Source organism: Phodopus roborovskii, unplaced genomic scaffold (assembly GCF_943737965.1).
Source record: "Phodopus roborovskii unplaced genomic scaffold, PHOROB, whole genome shotgun sequence".
NCBI classification, from domain to species: Eukaryota; Metazoa; Chordata; class Mammalia; order Rodentia; family Cricetidae; genus Phodopus; species Phodopus roborovskii.
In genome coordinates this window covers 2479528-2499872 of record NW_026126442.1, presented here as the reverse complement: position 1 = coordinate 2499872, position 20345 = coordinate 2479528, and the positions used below count along the sequence as shown (strand labels likewise).

Here is a 20345-nt window from a genome sequence, read left to right as displayed (position 1 = left end):
GGTGAGCAGGAGAAAGGGAAGGAATCTTCTGGGTAATAGAAGAGAGGACCAGCATGATGGCCCTCAGGATTTACCAGTGCCTTCAGAGAAACTGAACTGATACCAGAGCTGGGCCCTGAGGGTCATGCAACTATGGGAGTGTGTTAGGAAGAAGGAAGCAAGCAAACAAACAATAGATTTGTAGGAATGGCAACAGTCTAGCCATAGCTAGAGGTGGGTGAGCCACCCGAGGAGCCAGCTTGGCCATAGCGGCACAGGTTTGTGGGACATGTGTCTGTCAGTGAGCCCAGTGACTTTCCAATCCCATTTAAGGGAGTTTGAGCTTTACCCTAAGGTAGTCTGGAATTGCTGAACTTTCACCCTTTCTGCCCCTCCCCCTCCAGCATTCAATAATCTTTGCCCTGGATTGCATTATTAAGCTCATTGGAATCCTGCTGATAGCAGGTGGGCACTGGGCCACATGACACAGTCATCACATAGAGCCTCCACTCCCAAAAACTGAGGCTAGGTGGAGACTAGTCCAGGGCCAGAAGCTCCATACACAGTCACATGGCAGTTTCTGTGTTTGGTTGGTTTTGTTGTTTTTCAAGACATGATTTCTCTGTAACCCCTAGCTGTCCTGCAGGTCAGGCTGGCCTCGAACCCAGAGATCCACCTGTCTCTGCCTCCCAAGTGCTGGATTAAAGGTGTGTCAATACCACCTGGCTCATATAGCAGTTTTTAAAGCCTTGGAACCTTGGGTGACTAATAGATATTTGAAGAGAAGAGTGGTGCTCAGTGTTCATCCTGGAACCAGAGGGGTAGTTGGGAGGGTCAGTGTTGGCACTTACGGAAGGTAAAGCCTGAGCTGACCTTGGAAAACAGGAGCTGAAAGAGGTCATTGTTTGTGGATGGAGCAGGTGATGCAGGCCCATCAGTGATGCCTTGAGGTTGTCACTGTGATTCTCCAGTGTCCTGGAGATAGGGCCTATAGATTCATATGCAAATGTTCACTGACTTGATGTTTCCTTATGGCCAGCTACCACTTTATGAAGTTACTCAGGCCTGTGCAGTCCTGTAATGGATTCTGCATGCATTTTGGCTTGGGACCTGGTGATTAGATAAGTGTAAACTAGGCAGACTTCAAGACCACTATCCATAGGAATGGATCCTCCCTCATGAGCAGACCTCCACATGAGCCCAGCTGAGCCTGTAAAACTCAGAAAGCTTCACCCTAGGTATCCAGGGAGGCTCAATCCTCTGGAACTTCAAATGATCAGTCAAGCCCTGTGAACAGGTGGCCCACAGTTTCATCAGGTGGCTGCCCTGCCTGTTCCATCTGCGGCCCCTAGCTAGCATTGGACATACAACAGGGCAGTATGGATACTTTTCCAGTGTAGCTAGCCCCCAAGCAGCATGGGGCAGGTCTTAGCAGCAGGAGCTTCATACTGAGCCTGTAAGAGGAATTAGTTGGAAATTGAAAAAGCCCAGGAAACAGAATGATTTGACCTATTGTATGGAACTGCTGGATGGGACCCAACTGGATGTGGAGAGACATCTACATGAGATGATTTGGGTCTTGGAGTAATTGGTCCTAAGCTGTTCCCTCTGGAAGGTAGAGTGGACTACACTCAAGAACCTTAATGGCAGAGCCCTCCTGTGTGGAGTGGGTAGGGGTGGTGGAGCACTGGGCAGTTCAGTCACCCTCTGATGGCCTCTTGCAGGGGTTTGTGGGGTTTCTAGATACCTGTCCCTCTCTTTTGTTCCCTGGCTGTCTCTTCACGTGCTGCCTTCTTTTATTGTACTTGACATTGTCAGTGATAAAAGCAAACTGGACAGGAGCCTCTTCCAGTGGAGGAGGGATGGTGGGGACTGCCCAGCAAGCTCTCTTCGGCTCTGTCACCCCTCAGACTTGGCATATGCTATGACCACGGCCCTTTTGCAGCCTGGCCAGTGCCCAGCCTGCTCTCTGACAGAGGGAAGATTTGGAAGATTTAGTCAGGGGCAGGGGCCAGATGGTTGAGCTGTTGGGGCTGGTGACAGTAGATATCTACCATAAAAGGCACTCTGCAACCAGGCAATTAAGATTCCTGGTGACAGAGGTGTGGGGTGTCTCACCTCTTTGTCTCTGCAGCAGGAGGAAGAGGAGCCAGAGCCTCTGGTCATGTGACCTGTGGCCGGTGCCTCCTTGTCAGGAGGACGTGAGTGAAATCTGAAGTGTGAGTCTGTGAGTGTCTGTGAAGTGGCAGCTGTACCATGACAGCTGCCGCCCTCCCCTCGGGCTCTGGCCAGCCCTTGCCTCCCCAGTGCCGAGTGAGGAAGCTTGTCTGGCAGCAACACTCAGCTGTCATAGCACATCAGTGGTTGTAGTTCCCAGCTCAGGGAAACATGCCAAACGCCAGCAGATGATGTACTTAACGGAGCACTTGGGAGAGAGGCTTGGCTCCAGACAGCGGATTTGAGATACAGAGCCACAATGCACCTTCCTATGGGCTTGGTGGCTACTCATGTGCAGAAATGCCAGGCTTTTGCCCCCCTCAGAACCTTGTTAGGGTCAAGCAGAGTTGCATTTTGGGGGGAGGCAGATATGGGAGACACTGAATCGTGGGGTTGAAGTTGACTTTATTGAAAAAGCTGTCCAATTTAAAATGGTATGCCTTCTCCTGTGGACTTGAACCAACCCGACTGGCTGTGAGTCATATGGACAGGATGTCAGTTAGGAACGAGGTTGTGGGACTCTGCCCGAGTGTGTCTATCCCTCCCTAATGTGTAACATCTGCACAGGGTTTTATGGTTTACAAGCCTCTTTTATATCCTTTGTCTGGTTTTAGTTTATAACAGCCCCGTGAAGTCGATATTAATTTTCTCTCCACTCCACCACTGAGCCTACAGGGCTCTGCTGGGCCAGGCCCCTCGAGTCATGAGCTAGTGTATTGTAGAGCCAGGGGTTGAACCCAGCTCTGAGTATGCCCTCAGATCTATAGACTTGTCTCCATATTCCATGACTGAAACCAAAGCATGTACTTAATTGTTTGAGTTGTATTTGCATCTATTCTGATATGACCGGGGATGAAGGTTGAATAAGGTGGGATGGAGTAGAGTGCTTGCCTAGCATGCACAGGCCTTCATCAGTTAGATCCCCAGCACAGCACAGCACGGTGCATACCCGCTGAGGATGCAGGGAGCAGAAGAGATTAATGCCCACAAGTCTCTTGTGCCTTATTCTTGCTCACTGAGGCCTGCTGGTGCCATGTGGAGCTACTGGAAGCTCAGAAGAGTTGGAGGGCTTGCCAGGGTCACCAGCCAGAAGGTAGCTGGCCAGGAAGTCAACTCACATGTCCAGGGTGCCTTCTCCTTGCTTGTGTTGTATGTAGCATTACTGCAGTCACATATAATGGTAGACACAGAGAGAACAGTGTCTGAGAATGTCATTCAGTAAATGAGTGAGCAGGCCACTACTAGTTGGTCACTTTGAATATAAGGAAGCTGCCAGAGGGAAAGGTGCTATCCAGAGGCTGCAGGTGGAGTTGGGCCAGATTCTGACCTCCAGCCTGCATTCACGGGTCATCCTGCAGCCCATCCTCCACCCACTAGTTCTCAGCCTTAGACAGGCCTTCATGTTGTGAGGATGCTCTGAGAGTTGACCCCAGTTCCCAATCACCAGGAAGCTAGAAGAGAAGCAGAGGTTGCAGAGTTCAAGAGCACCTTTTGCTAGCATGACTGATGCCCCAGGCTCACAGCTGAAAGGCCATGTTTCTCAATGTTGAGTCCACATTCAGCCACCCAGTTATTTTTAGGTGGGAACTTCCTAGTCTGTGCTCCATCCCACTCTGCCCCCTGCCCAAGCTGAGCGTGTGATTTCCGTCTGGCACTGGTGCTAGGGCTGCCTTATTTTTAGCATAGCTTGTTTTTCTGCCTGGCTTTCCTTTTCTTCTATTTTAACCTTTGTGTGTGCGTGCGTGCGTGTGTGTGTGTGTGTGTGTGTGTGTGCGCGCACACACACACACACACACACACACACACACACACACACACTTTCACTTAAATATGTTTTCTTCCCCACCCCGCCCTTAGTTCTTATTATTCACTAGGTCACGGGACTCAATCCATGAGGCAAGTGCTAAGCTTCATCTAACTCCAGAAGAAAGGAAGAGGCAGTGGCTTCTGCAAATCTTGAGGATCTGCTTGTAGCACATACAGCTTGTCTTTTTATTAAAGTGTCTTCATCTGTCAATCACTTATTCTGTCTCTAGTTCTGGTCTGAGACACATGTACATACCTGATTAGAAATGCAGATGGTGGTTCCCAGAGAACCTAGGGAGTGTGAGCCTGTGTGTGCTTGTGTGCATAGTCTATGCTCCCAGGCCCTAAATTCTGTCTGTAGTGTTCATGACTTTTGATTCTGGCCAGAGGCACTCCACAGATGACACATGCCATCAGACCACAGTTGGTGAATTAATCATGTTGTGTCATTTAGCTTATCTGTGTTGTGGGGCTGAGTGTAGTGGCAAAAACATGCATGCCTGTTTTCTTGCTCTCTTGCTTTTGCTCAATAATTTCTTCACTCTTACAGCACAGGACACACTGCTTAGGAGATGGTGCCACCAACAGTGGGCTGGGTCTTCCCACACCAATTAACTTAATGCAAACAGCCCCTGTCTACAAACCTAGTATAGCTAATCCCTCATTGAAACTGTCTTCTGGGTATTTCTAGGTTATGTCAAGGTGACAGTTAAAGCTAACGTCACACAGGCTATCCAGGACTATGTAATAAGACTCTCTCAAAAGGAGGGAGGGAGGACGGATGGCTGGACAGATTGGGGGCCAGGGGCCAGTAAGGATGTCATTAAAATGCTTAGACTCAATCACAAGAACTGAGTTAGACTCCCCTGCACTCATGTTGTAACCGGATATGGTGATGTGTTTGTAACTTCATTGCTGAAGTGGGGAAGGTGGGTGCCTGGAGTACATTGGCCAGGCCAAATCAGTGAGCTCTGGGTTCAGGGAGAGACCCTGTCTCCAAAAACACAAAAGAGGGGCTGTGACAATGACTCTGGGCTATTCTTCGGAGGTCCTAGGTTTGAATCCCAGCACCCACTTGGTGATTCACAGCTGCCCGTGACTTCAGCTCCGGAGGTCTGATGCTGTTTGATGGACTCTGCAGGCATCACAGACTCACATGATACACAGATCTTAATGACTGAAATAGAAGGCAAAGCAGTTCAGTTCAAGCTTTGTACCTCAGGCTTTGGACATGTAAACACATGAATGAGAAACTGTATAGAAATAATCACTAGGACAGAAGACGTTGATTCAAAGCCTACCCCAGCAGAACATGGTAGACAGTGAGGGATCCCACAGTACAGTTCTCTGATGGAAGCAGATCATACAGTCCCAGGCATCATTTCCTATCTTGACCTCAGTGTCTCCATCTGCTCCAGGGCTAAGGTAAAACTACTTACTGATGCCTGTCTCAGTATAGCCAGGAGCAGGTGTTGGCAGGACCAGTAAGGAAGACTACTGCATCAAGAAGCTGAGGCAGGAGGCTTGCACATTCTAAGCCAGTTAGGCTTCATAGTGAGACCCAGTCCTCGAGGAAGGTGGTCCAAAGAATTGAGTGTGCCTAGTACAAAAATTTCAGTGTTCAAACATAAAGGGAAGAAAGGAAAAACTGTCTCCTGGGACAAGGATGACCAGTAATTTGTGTGTTCTTTGTGTGTGTGTGTAGAGTGTACTTGCCTGTGCAACAGACAAAGGGCAGAGGAGGACACCAGGTGCCTCCACCTTACTCCTTTGACACAGCATTTGTCCCTGAAGCTGAAGCCTGGGCAAGCGCTGGGGCCCGTCTGTCTCTGCTCTCTACTGCTAGGGTTACAAGCAGTTTTCACAGGGGTGCTGAGGGTTCTAATTCAGTTTCTCATGCTTGCACAGCAAATGCTCTTAGCCATTTCCCCAGTCCAGTAATCTGTGTCTTCTTTAAAATCTAGGGGGCGGTCAGGATGGCTCAGCACACTGGCTGCTCTTCCAGAGGTCCTGGGTTCAATGCCCAACACCCACATGGCAGTTCACAACTGTCTCTAAATCCTGTTCCAGGTGATATGACACCTTCCTACAGACATACATGCAAGAAATAACACAAATGCACATAAAATAAGAATAAATAAACAATTTTAAATGTTTTAAAAATCTGTTCTTTTTACTTTAAAAAATTACTGTTTATTTTTTATGTGTGCATACACACATATATAGGTCAGAGGACAACTTGCAGGAGATTTTCCCCTACCTCCTGGGTCCTGGGATTCCAACTCCAGTTGTCAGGCTTGGAGATAAAACTCTACCTGCTGAGCCATCTCACCAGCCCAGTTCATGACTTCTCTTGGCCCTTTCCTTACTTGCTTACAATAGGCACATGTACATATTCATATGTGTAAACATATTCTTTCTACATAAATGCTAGCTGGTCACAGAGCTTGTCTGGGGTTGTTAGTTCCTGTAGATGACTCTTATCAGGTGATTGGAGCGCAGGCTTTCTGTCATTCTGTTACAATGAACATCCAAGCCCATTTATTTCTGCCTGTGGCTCTAGATATTTTTAGAAATAAACTCCTGGCCATGTGGTGTTGAATTCTTGTTACATCTCCCAAGTTTACCTCTGGAAAGGCCATTCTCAGTTCATATTCCCTCTAGCAATCTGTTAGTACTGTTTCTTTTCTATAGTAGACAAGTAATTTAAAAATATTTTTTTTTCTGTGCTAAATTCTGAATTTGCAGCAGACTTGTTTGTTTATGTTGTTCCTTCAGCAAGTAATTTTGGAGCAAGAGCAAGAGTCTGTTAGGTATCTGGCGTACGTGCACGCCACACACACAGAGAGAGAGAAAGGGAGAGAGAAGGAGAGAGAGAGATGGGTTAGACCTGAACCCAGCCCTCAAACAGAAGAGGAACTCTAAGGTGGTGGAGGCAATAGTTTCAGCCCTCCCCCCCCCCCCCTGGAGAAAAGATCCCACTGACTCTGTTGAATTTATCTTTGAATTCCTCACATGGGGGTTCAGTTCTTTGTGTCCAAAACTAAAGACAGCAACTTGCATTTGACCCCAGGGGGTCAGGTCATTCAGGCTGGTTCACTGAAGGCAGCTAATTCAAAGTGGAGAGAAGTGCTCTCTGGTTCCAAAAGGGGTGATACTTTTCAGTGTTGAGTCTCTGCAGGATACTATTTCAGGACCCCGTGGCACATGGTTCTTAGGATGACTATGTGCATGGAGTGGGCTGTAAGAGCTGTTGGTGGAAGAACCACTGGAAACGAACCTGGGGACCTTCCTGCTCCCCGTGTCCTTACTGGGTCTGTTGTGTTGTGACAAGAGGTGACAGCAGAGCTGGAGGAGCTAAGGGAAAGAATAATAAACCCTTACTTAAGAGCTGACCTCACCTGTGACTTTGGCAAGTCCTTTTTATTCTGATTTTCCCATTTCCCTATTAAGTGTGCATGGCAACTCTGTGTGCCAGGACCCTTCTTAGTTGGTGGCTGTAAGAGCCCAGCAGTACAGAGGGCGCTCTGACAGTGGAGTGTTGTGTAGAATAGGGAACTCCCTGCAGCCTGGCCTTTTTGCTAGGTTTGGGTTGGAACATGGCTGGCCATCATTCTTGAGCTGGGGGAGGACCCTTCCTGGATGGGCAGGTGGTCTCCTGGGCTGAAACCACAGTTTTAGAATAGAAACTGCTATCTATATGAGCCTCCAGGGTACCCTGAGACACAGGCTGAGGGACTCCAAAGTGAGGAGGCCCTAAGATCATCTGCTCAACCTTCTTGTCTTTGCTGAGAAGAACTTCAGCTCCAAAGGACTGGGTACATGGTCACACAGCCAGTGAACAGAGGGCCAAGCTGGTCCTGGGCCCGCAGCCTCACTGCCTCTGTCCAGAAGGGTGGGTTGTCTGTTGGTCCTTTGAGGGACTAATTCCTCTCTGCTGATGAAGTCTAGGCAGAGTTTTTGCCAGGGCTCACCAGGTTGCTTCTCCTGGACAGCTGCACTGGGCATGGAGCTTGAGGCCAGCAATGTCCCCTCAGCATGAGGCAGTGACTGATTCAGAGCCTGTGGACTGTTGTGGTTTGACCGGTGTGCCTGGGAAGCCTAACAGGGCACCTCAGGTAGGTGATGGGCATCACCAGCCAGAAGAGGATTCTGGCAGCCCTGGGAAGGTTGCCTCTGTGCCTCCTGCCAGTTTGTGGTTTCTACCTCAGGGCTGCAGGCCTGGAGACTGACACATGGGTTGGCTGCCTAGGTAGCATCCAGAACATGCTGAATGGACTGTCTGCCTAAGACACTGTCCTTGCTATCCTCAAAGGATGCCTGTAAGCACCTGCATATGGCTTTGCCAGGTAGTCCTCAGGGCTGGGCAGGACCCATTGAGATAGCCCCAGTCACCCTGACTGATCTATTGATTGTCAGCCAGGGACAAGAAAGTATCTTCCCTGGTCACTCAGCTTGGTGGACCTGGCCCTTCCAGGGCTTGTGACCCTTGCTGATCTCAGTTCATGTTCTTTTTGTGCCTAGTGGAATAGGGCTAACACTGACTCTGGCGGGAAGGATGGTACAGATGACCAAGTGTTGAATATGAGCTCCCCAGACTGCCTCTGCCTACCTCTCACTTCATGACCATGACAGTGATCAATTCTGTGAGTTACTACTTTGTTGTCAGAATTAAAAGAGAAACTGGATGTACTGTGCTCAACAGATCCGTCACCCAGTACTCAGAGGGGTGTTACTATATAATTGCATGTTGTCTTCTACACTCTGCCTCCTGCTCCACAGTTTAAGCTGTAGACTCGTCAGTTCAGGAGGGTCCTATGGCTCCTCCAAAGGTGGAACTGAGCTTCCTTGAGGACATGTGAGGACCTGCTCAGTAAGGGTGAGGGCTGTAGCTCTGCCTGGCCTGGCATTAAAGCCTGTCTCCCATGGCTTTATCTTATCAGAGAGTGGCCTGGGTCTGGAAGCCAGGCTTCATTGTGCTCAGCAGACTAAAGATTGCCCAGAGGGGCACCAGGACAGTGCTGATGGACTTGTATCTGGCTTTGGTTGCAGGGACTGATGAGTCCCTGCTGGGCCCTGGCCTCTTTCTGCAACATGAGGAGCCTGAGGATGCTGGCAACCCACCAACCTGACTCTGTACCTTGTATCTTTTATCTGTATCTGTCTGAGCCTTCATTTCTGCATTATACAGTGCAGTACAGGTTAAGTATTGAAAATATTTGCGACTAGAAAGTTTTGACATTTGGGATGTGTTCTGGACTTGGGGATCTTTCCATGTATTGGGACCCAAGTGTAAACATGCAAGTTATATATGTTATACATACCTACTGGCAGTATCCTAAACACAGTTGTATATGATATTTCAGCATTTTGACTGTACCTATATATAACAGGAGACCCAGGGTGGAGTTTCCTACTTGTAAGGTCATGTCATGTCAGCACTCAAAAGGTTTGGGGTTTTGAGTTAGGACATGTGTTAATCTTCACTGTGTCTTGGGATGAGGAACACTTTGTTCCCAACTCCCAGGATAGTATCGGGCATAATAGCAGGTGCTTAGAGGCAAATAACCATTATTAAATCTATGATAGATGGTGGTGCCTTGATTGTCCTGTTGAACCATGAGTTCACCAAGAGTTATGTCTTAGCACCTTTCCAATGTAGAGGCCAGTGTGTAAAATGAGGGTCAGCAAATGCTTGGAGAAGAAAAACAGGCAGGCTCATCACTTGCCTGTAAGTTCGCAATAGACTTTGAAATGGTGTGTTGTTGGCTGGGCCGATGGCTCACCAGTTGAATTTTTGATGCACAATCATGAGAACTAGAGTTTGGATCCCAGTACCCATGCAACACCTCTGGCATTCCACAAACACCTGTAACTCGTAACTCAGAGGCATCCAACACCCTCTGCTATGTATTTACCTACAAACACATCATGTGCACATACACTCATACATGGAGGTAGGCAGACATGCGTACACATTCGCAAACACACACACACACACACACACAAATCTTTTGAAAAAAGAATAAAAGCGTTATCTCCTAAAACAGTGGCTCCTTTAAAGGAAACCGACCCTTTCATTTCCCTTCACCCCAGTGAGTCTCTACAGGGGAGGTCACCAGAGCACCTCTCCCCCCAAGGCAGTCATTAGATGATGCAGATTGATGGCCTGGGCTCAAGGACACAGCAGAAATGACACAGAACACCTGTGAGCTCTGTGGTGAGGCTCATGTGGGCTTGTAAATCAGAGGAAACATGTTGGTACACAGGCCAGAGGGGCTCAAGAGAAGGTCCTGTTACTGGACAGATAACCAAGGAATGGGAGCAAACTGGACCTCCTCCTGTCTTCCCAGGGATGAGCACAAAAGAACAAGTGTAGGCTTGTGGACTACATGGAGACCATAGTTCTGGGTCCTCAGCCCTGCTCTGCAAAGCCCAGCCTCTGCTGGTTGGGTATTTCTTTGCACACCTGTGAAAGATGCCCAAAAAAGTCTTGATCTATTTTCATTCTCCTGGCTCTATGCAACTTTGGAAAACATGGAGCTAGATAGAGGAGGATGACATGGGACCTGTATATGGGGTCAGATTGTCTCCAGGTCCTGTCTCTGGGCTGGCTTGCCCTATCTGACTCACCCCAAAACACAGGCTACTTGTGTGCATCTTCCAAGGAACACCTGACCTCTGAATGCCTGGACAAGTACCCCAGTTAGCAGGGGAGGGCCTGTTTGTGGCAGGTGTTACACAGTTCAGATGAGGAGGACGCCTCTACCCCTTTGATGTGGTACCCTGGCACCAGGCTGGGTTTCAGCTGTGTGTCTAATTAGGAACAGCTGCCTGTCACGTGGAGCTCCTCACTTGGTTGAGGTGCTGGATGTGCTTTTAACACCTCAAAGGCCTGCTCTGCTTCCCAGAGATTAGAACAAGACAAGTTGATGAAAGAGATGTCAGAAACCATCTGGGAGAGGTGGGAAGAACCTTGGTCCAGGAGTTCAGGTCTTCAGGCCTCTTCCTGCTTTTCTAGGTCTCACATTCCCCATGTGTGCATGATGGTTGGACATACTGAGACCTCCCTGTGTGTGCTTCACATCGCTCATGCCAGTAACTCGGAGCTTGGCTCCCACATGGGGGTGTCAGGGCGCCATAGTGAAGCCAGAAATGGAAGTAGAGTCACAGGTTTGTGGGAAACCCTTAACGTTTCTGTAGGAGGACTCACCTGTCCAGTTGCATCGAGCAGATCGACAAGGCTGGAGGCGGCAAAGGGCAGTCTCAGAGAAGAGATCTTGGATTCCAAGGAAGCCACATGTCATTGAAACAGTGACACTCTTTGGGTGCTTTCTTTGCACCAGACATCATTTGATGTGTGTAGCTTCATTATGCTCACGACATCTTTTCCCCAGCTGGCACACCTGTCCTACACCCAGGCCACGCAGAAAACTGAGTGTCTATGGAAATGCTGCACATGCTGAAGTGCTGATTGACACACACCTCCCTCTGCCTCTGTCTCCCAAGTGCTGGGATTAAAGGTGAGCTCCGCCACTGCCCAGCTCATAGAACTGCTTTAAAACAGATCTATTTTTAAAGGTGGAGAACAGAATTGTCAAGTACAGGGCCCCAGATCTAACCCCCTTATCACATCCTCTCTAGGGTTCTGTTTGCAGCAGGCTCAGCCTGTACTGGTTGCCTCTCTCCCTTCCTTGATGATCAGTTAGGACCCTGGCTTTTCCAACCTTTCTGGTAAATGGCCAGGTGATTCTTAGGGTCCCTTCCAGATCTAACATTCTATGAAATGTAGGATTGTGCACTTTCGATTTTGTTTTTGTTTGTTTGTTTGTTTTTTTCCTCATTCTACTTGAAAATCTTTCTATTCCAGAGATCAAGAGAATTCCCACACTGTCAATTTAATGTTTCTGCCTGCTGCCTACAGGGCATGAAATCACACCCTGTCACCCAGTATTGAAGGTCATTTTCCTTTAAGAAGTGTATGCTGACGTCTAGATAACTTGTGGCTTAGGACATATGGGCACCAGCTCCCCTATTAGATCCTCTGGGGACTGTCATCAATGGGCTCGGCTAATAAAAGGGATGTGCCGTGGTCATTAGGCAGAAAACACAATGTCCTGCCAGGTGGCCTGGCCTGGTGGCCCTTGACTTGCTGGCATTATTGGCAGTCTCTCAGGAGAGCAACTGCCGTGCTCTGTTCCCATTCCCAGGGACTGGTGGCTGCTTCTGAGACTGACAGCCCAGCCCAGGAGAGCCTGTCTGCTTAATGCATCAGTGTTTGCCTTTACCTATTCCTATCTTAATTACATTTTTTTCCTTTCCTAGCATCTTTATTCATTATTCACAACAACTTTGAAAACTAATTAAGCAGTAGTCTCTTCTCTCTCTGCAGCAGCTATTTACCTTCCTTTGCAGGACTTTGAGCTCTTTTATTCTTGTGCGTCTGTACTTGGGACATTGCTGTCATCTCAGTTTAGATGTTATGGGTAAAATGTGCCTTGTTCGTTTTGAGCAGTTCCTAAGCAGGGAGCAGAATTCCCTTCGTTGGTGTTCACCTTGCCAGGAATTGTTTAGGAAGTTCAGTTACACTCTTTGGCTCTCAGCACACAAACATTTCTGCATTTTACTTTTTAGCTCAACATTTCATGGGCATGTTCCCATGTAGCTTACATTATCTTCCTATTTATCATTTTAATGGCTGCTTAATATTCCATCCAGTTAACATGCCATAATTTAGTTAACTGTTCCCTATTGTTGAGCCCTAATGAAAATTTAAAGCCATCCTGTAATACAGAAGGAAGCTGGTTTTAATGACCACAATGGCATCCTGACAGCCTTAGCTGCCATTACAGACCCAGCTTTTGCAAGGAGTCGATGCCTCTGGAACAATCAGTCCTTCATGAGAGGTGTCGTGCAAGTCCCCCTGACTGAATAGCTAATCTGTTCTCAGCACATTTTCCTTTTAGGCTGGTGTTTATGTAGTGTGCCTGTTTCTTCTCAGTGTTGCTTGACACTAAGCTGCATGCAGGTGGCATTTCCAGCCACTTCATCATCGGGATCTGGAATTTTAACAAATTAGCAGGAATTTGGGGTACAGAAGGTGTCTGGCTGTCGGTACTTGTTCATCAGCTGAATGCCTGAGCAGTTTCTGGATGTTGGAGAAAGTGCATCTGTGAGCTGCTTTATGCCCTTGGAGCTGCAGTTCTCAACCTGTGGGTCGTGACCCCTGGTGGATGGGGTTTGAACAACCCTTTCTCAGGGGTCGCCCAAGACCTTAGGAAAGCACAGGTATTCATATTACAATTCATAACAGAAGCAAAATTGCAGTTATGAAGTAGCAATGAAGACAATTTTATGGTTGGGGTCACCACAACATGACTGTATTGAAGGGTCACAGTGTTAGGAGGGCTGAGAAGCACTGCAGTTCACACGGGCCATGCGAGTGAGTGATGAAGAGGGTGGTTTTTCCAGGTCATTTTTATTAGCTGCATCCCTGTGTCCCAGGATGTGTCCTCCTCAGAACCAATAGGGAGGTGCCAGGGACCCCACAAAGCAGTGCATGGCCCAGGGTGGCTGGGTTCATGAAGTGATTTACAAAGTTGTATGTGGTGCCCTTCCCTTCTCATTCTTTCTTCCCCTCTGTGTCTGAGGGCAGCATGGTGCTCAAAACTTACCAGGTCCCATGGAACCCAATAAAGCCACATTTTACCAAAGAATGGGGACACCTATTAGGTGATAACTTTACATAGCATACAAATCACAGTCACAGTCCCTGTTCATCCTCTCCCTTTCTAGAGAATGAAAGTTCTTATTTTTAGTAGTTTGTGCATCCCCACCAGCCTCTCACAACAAATACAGTGATGGTTCCAGAAGCCAGAGTCATAAAGTTGGTGTGGCACTTGGTAGAGTTTAGTAAATACTGACATAAGAGTTAATGCGTGCAGTTCTGAAGGGCAGTCATTGGCCTGTTCACCAGGGCATAGGAAGCAGGGTGTTTCATTCTCTTGGGGAGGTGACCTCGGCTTGTAGAGCAGAGATCAGAATTGCTCTTGCTTGGGAAGGCACCTGACATTCACATGTCTTCCAGCAGCTGCCCTGCCAGGCCTGTGGCTTCTGCTGTGTCTTTATGCATCCACTCATCCTTTGTAGTTGGCTGTACTGCTATTCCCTTATTGGTTCTGGGACCACATAAGACATTACTTAGCCTTGAAGACAAGTGAAGTTCTGTCAGATGGCCCTGCCTTGGAATACAGTGCCTTGTGCAGTAAGCCAGCCACAGAAGGACAGATGCCAATTCTCTTAGGAAGTAGGTGATTAGAGTGGTCAGAGAGAGGTGGGATAGATTTTGCTAAGGGCTGGGGAGAGGGGAAAATGAGGAGCCCTATTTGATGGTAAAGTCTTAGTGTGAGAAGATAAGGAAGTTTTAGGGATGGGTGGTGGTGATACCTGCATAAGGTATATACAGTAACAAAAGTTGGAGCCAAGTGTGATGGCCCTTGCCTATATTCCAGTCACTGGGGAGGTTGAGGCAGGGGGATCATGAATTCAAGGCTAGTTTGGACCACATGGAAGTTCCATGGGCTACATTGTGAGACCTTCAAAAAGAAGCAAACAAAGTGTGAGCTTGTTCTTTACATGATGGGGCGGGCCTTGGCTCACCCTGGCCCTACCCCAGGAGAAGCTTTCTGCTTCTACTTATCAAAGCTATCAGTTCAAATGCAGGCTCTTTTCTCCTGCCCTGTCCCATCCAGGCCTCATGCCCAGCATCCCTTACCATCAATGCAGTGTCATGATGGTGTAATGTGTTGGCTCCTCCCTGAGAAAGCCTAGACAGCTAAGATCCTACATGAATAGCAGGTGTTCATTATCTAGAAGTCAATCAAGTTTTCTTGCTTGGCCAGGAAGGCCTGATTTCAGATCAGAATGCCAACAATATCATGGTAGCTGTGTTCTGTTTTCTAGATAGACAACTAAATGTCTGTCTGCAGTCAGGGATGACTAGTCAGGTCGTCCATGTTCCCACCCCATGTTCAGTTGGGCTAGATGCATGGGCTTTGGGGATAGAAGTGCAGGGAGGTGTCACTCAGCTTCACAGAGTTGAAGAGTGGCCTGGTCAGGTCCCCTCCAGGAGAATCTTTGCCTGTTGACTTTACTCTCTGAGCTGGGTCTACTCTATGAGGAGGGTCATTTGGTGCAATGTGACTCTGTGGAAATGGGATTGGAAGGCTCCAGTGGTGAGACTGACAGAGCCAGAACACACTGCCATTTCCTGCTCACAACTGGCCCAACAAGACAGTAGAGAGCGCTGTTGTTAGGTCATCAGTTACGTTCTTGGAGAGCAGGCCCTCACCCAGAGAGTTGAGGAGACACTTTCTCAGTGCAGGGTAGTCAGGAATAGAAAGCGGCTGTTGCTGCCACCACCTCCCTGGCTGGCAGCTCTGACATTACACCTGTTCCCTGATTACAGACCGCACATCCATGATATCTCTGCATCTTTCCCTTTTTTGTCTACAGAATTCCAGAGGCAGGAGAGTGTCCGGTCCCAACACAAAGGCATCCAGTTATATGACACCCCTTATGAGCCCGAAGGCCAGAATGTGGACTCAGATTCCGAGAGCACTGTGAGCCTTCGGCTGCGGGAGAGCAAGCTACCACAGGACGATGACAGGCCTGCTGATGAGTACGACCAGCCTTGGGAATGGAACCGGGTCACCATCCCCGCCCTGGCAGGTAGGGGCAGTGTCCCTGCTTGGGAGGCGCTGTTGCTGAAGAGCACTCAGCACAAGTAAACAAAGTAAATGTGGGTCCAGCCTGGCCAGGCAAACACCAGTTGAGTTGGGCTCTTCTTTTCCCTAGTACCCAGTGGCTCTGCAAAGATGGTACAAGTTCCTGAGGGAAAAGAGGGCAGGCCAAAGAGAAACTCCAGGCTGGCATTGCGGGCTTCCTGCAGAGCTGGTGCCTTGGGTCTCATTTGAGTCTACAGAGCCTCTGGGGCTACTGTATTTCCCATCTGTAGCTGTGGTGTGAGCCTGCTCAGGCTACTCTCTGGTTTCCCAGAATAAAAGTGGCACCACTATAGCCCTTCTACTAAGTGGGGTGGCATGTGTCACAAGTCAGAAACCCATGCTCACATCCTTTGATTTCAGACCCACGCCCAAGACTGTGTGCTAATGCCGGTAGTCTAAAATTGAGAAAGATAGTTTGTACTCTTGAAAAATGGGGGCCACTGGGATGTCTGGCACAGATGTTGTTTAGAGGAATTTTGTGCCTCCATCTGGTGGAATATTGTATAGTCAAGAGTAAGTGAGGTTTAGAGTGAGTTTATAACAACCAAGGGCAATGCTTTTGTGTAATGTTAGGAAGTGTAAACCGGATGTCAAACCAATGGCTGCGTATGAGAATCTAGACAGTCCGGAAAGGGGAGCATGGGGAGACTGATTCAGTCCCAACACAGTGAAGTCATGGAAGGGATTTTTGTTTGGTGTTTTTCCTTACACACAGCTGGACTCTGTTTCCCTTCCTAGGCCCTTCAATTGATGTTCTAGACATTTTACAACATGCCCTATATTGTTCCCAGGACACATGATGTGCCCTGTACACACCTCTATACTCCTCAAGTGCCCATCACATCTTCTGGAAAGATCTGAACTTCCACACTGCTCAAATAGCTTTGTCTGTGTAAGCACCACTCTGGTTCCCAGCTATGCTTACTACAGACGTCCTTGCCTACTCTCTAGGCTTCTGCTTCTGTAGACCCAAGGGAACCCAAAGGGGCAGGATCCAACAAGAGTGGGGAGAGTTTGTGCCATTTATAGCTCTTTGCAAACACTGATTTGATTGAAGATATGAAAGAGAGCAAGAGGCAGCTCTCTCTCCCAGACGCCATAGGCCCAAGCGTGAGTCAACACCACAGCCAGGTGTTAGGGTTTCCCCCGTTTTAAACTGGATCCTCATAGAGGCCTTAGGGCCTTTGTTGATTGTGATGCTCTTGTCTAGTCTGACACCTCACTCTTCCGCATGGTGTCTGACCAACAGTGTTGGCATTGCCTATGATATGCTCAGAAATCTAGCATCTTGGGCCAGTAAGATGGCTCAGCAAGTAAGGTGCTTGCCAATAAGCCTGCTAACCACATTTCAGTATCTAGGAAAACAAGAATTCTTGCAAGTTATCCTCTGCTCTGTCTAGGCGCATGTTGTACATGTATGAACACACACACACACACAGCATACAGGCAGGCATCGTTGTCTTGGGCCTTGTACTCCCCCCCCCAATCACACACACACACACACACACAGAGTTGGAGTATGTTCTGCCAGATCCTAGGTAACCAGTGTTGAAGTTCGAATGAGATGCACTTAACCCTGAGAACATCATCTCTCAGAAGGCTGTCGGTCTGGAACTTGCCAACTCATGTCTAGAGAAAGTTTTAGAACTTCTGTACCTGTAGTTGATCAGAAAAGGCTTCAGACAGAGCTAGCTGGCAGTAAGTTTCAGGACCCACAAGTATCCATTCTGGTTTTGGTTTGTGTCACTGATTTTATTATCTCTGGTGTCACAGTCACTCGAATTCTTACCCTGTCTTCTCTCATCAAATGTCTTGGCTTTACATGGCCTGCCCCAGAGCAGCTGGCTGTGCTTGTCCCAGACTGCTCTGGGCTCCCTTCTCACTCCTGCAGTGAAGGAGGCTGTGGATCCATCACTAGTGAGCACCAGCCTCCAGTCTTTTTCCTCTGTTTAGGCAGCAGTGGGTAGAGGCTAGCAGCCACTTCTCAGGTAATGACGGTGCTTTACACCAGCTTGACTGGATTGCTGAGTGTCCTCACTGTCCCATTCACCAGCCCTGAAGTGTAGCTGCTTGGAATGAAGGCCAGTTTCCTACTGAGTGCCCATTACATGCTGAGTGTGCATGCACATGGGGTGTGCGTGTACAGGTATGCACGTGCAGGTGTGTGCACTCATGCTTCATTGAGTTCCTGGAGTGTTCAGGGGCTGACAGTGCTCCTAGGGCCTGTCCTTGCTGTGGTGTCTTCTAAAAACAACCCCAGTTTTTCTCTGTTCTTGAGCTTGCCAGGGAACAGCTGTGTGAGATGAAGGTTGCTGAGCACAACTGCCCTTTCCTCTCTTCACTGCTCTATTTTTGTAACTCTGTGTGTTCAGCCTGGTTGGAGAAATCTGAGTGGGGACCCTTTCCATGCTTTCCAATTCCCGAAAGGCATAGAACTGAGTCCTTGAAGTGGGAAACCCAGACTAGGACCCAGAGAGTGGTAAGCATTTTGGAGGAACTGGATTATGTAGATGTACCTTCCAGCCTTGGAGGCTGCTGTAGCAGCTGCAGTGAGGAAGGTGGGTGGCAGGGCTCACTCTGCAGCAGGAGTGTGGACTGTAGGCAGTTCCGGGCATATGTCCATTCCCCTGGAACCCAAGCATGCCAATGAGGGTAGGCAGGGAGACTGCAAGTCTCCATCTGTAGAGCAGAGGTACTTTATAGCCTGCAGGATGCTGCCCTGCTCTGAGCTGGTGACAAGAGGTCCTTTTCAGCCAAGACCCAGCATGCTGTGTGTGTGAGAGAGAGACTTGTCCCTTTTGCACTGGGAACTTAAGCCACAGGAAGATTCCATGGTAATTCTACATGTGGGAAGAGGATATTGTGAGAGGATGAGGTAGCCCTAGATCCCTGGAATGATTGTCTTCCCTTCATCAGGATTCTACAGTGCACATTTCATTAAGGATAAGAACTTGGGAGATGAGAAATCTCCCAGTTCTTTATGAAGCCCTTGGTGCTCCTTTCTATCGAGTGTTTTGAAGTGGTGAAGGTTGGTGTGGCAGCTTGCAAGATGAACAGGTTCTGCACAGAACTTGGCCTGTGACAGGACCAAGAATTAGGGATGAGAAAGCCTCGGGTTGGGTAGCAGACAGCTGCTGCTGTCAGACCTCTGAAGAGATTGTACCTGTTCTGGGAATCTTGACTGCCTCACTGGCAAAGGATCCCAACCGCCCTGCTGAAGCCTTAGTGAACTAAACCTCCCATCTGGAAAGTGTGGGCTCAATGCCATTACCAACTATGCACCTTCTGCATGCATTGAGCTACTGTGTCCTTGAGAGCAGCCTCTGCATGGCTAGTTTCCTTCTTTTAGGGATGGAGGTAGAGGGGGGCCCTGCCGCAGCTGCAAAGCCAAGTACCAGAGCCTCCACAGTGTCACATAAATTGTGTTTCGGGACCTGCACCTGCTGCAGCTCCAGGCTAGGATTCTACCTTCTAACACCAGGAGGGCCTGGGTGCTATACAGTCTTACTCCCTGTCATGGAGAAACTGAGGCAGAGGGGAAGAGAACCACAAAGGATCCTGTGGCAGAGCCAGTCAGGCCATCTTTGGATGTGGAACGTCTGCAGTTGGGTCTGAGAAATAATAAGTGCTTGATGGTGTGGAGTCTGGCAGCAGGAGCCGGGTGGTGGCCAAGCCTGAGAAGGGTGTCCACTGGGCCTTTTGAGAGACAGTTACTTCATTTGTGACTCAACCACCTCAAGATTGTCTCCCTTCAAGGTACTTTGCAGACATTGTCCTGGGCCCCACCAAAGGCAGAGATGGAAAGAGAGACACATGACTCAGACAGGCAAATCACACTCAGCAGTTACTAGGGTCCCTTGTCTGTGCCCCATACCAGCTCCTTGGCATGTTGATTTGCCTTTGAGAGTTTAGGACAGTGTGTCTTATCCATTAAGACCAATGGGCAGGAGTCAGACAGTCCTATGTTTGCTTGCCAGCTCAGCCATTCATCAGCTTAGGCTTCAGGCAGGATGCTCATCTCTCCGATCCTTAGTTTTCCCATCTAAAGAGAAGTGATGGTCACAAGTCTTGAAACATGAGCTTCTAATGATCCAAGAAAATCTCTGGATGAAAAGACATCGTGTCAGCTGGATGTTTAATCCCAGAACTGGGGAAGCAGAGGCAGGTGGGTATCTGGATTTGAGGACAACCTGGTCTACAGAGTGAGTTCCAGGACAGAGAAACCCTGTTGGGTGGGTTGAAGAGATGGGGATGGCAGAGAGATTGCTTTAGAAGTTAAGAGTGTTGACTGTTCTTCCAGAGTTCCTGAGTTCAATTCCCAGCAACTGCATGACAACTCAAAATCATCTGTATATAATAAAATCTGATGCCCTCTTCTGGCGTGCAGGCAAACATGCTGAAAGTACACTGTATACATTATGAATAAATAGTCTTTAAAAAGAAAAACATTGTGAGCCCTAGAGGGTTGTGCCTGTGAGGTTTATTACTGGAGTTCAGAAGGGCTTGCTAAATTAAATAAAGCTTAATATCAAGACAGCGCTGCATGAAGAGGCTCTC

The 20345-nt window shown here is 48.4% G+C and overlaps 1 protein-coding gene across 1 annotated transcript in view; it reads left to right on the top strand.

The window, feature by feature from the left end:
• The window catches only part of Shb (SH2 domain containing adaptor protein B), a 108575-nt gene that overhangs the window by 58335 nt on the left and 29895 nt on the right, over positions 1–20345 (top strand). Inside the window, exon 3 of the mRNA XM_051187725.1 lies at positions 15517–15732. Within this exon, the coding sequence (XP_051043682.1) occupies positions 15517–15732 (216 nt within the window). The remainder of the gene's footprint in view (positions 1–15516; positions 15733–20345) is intronic.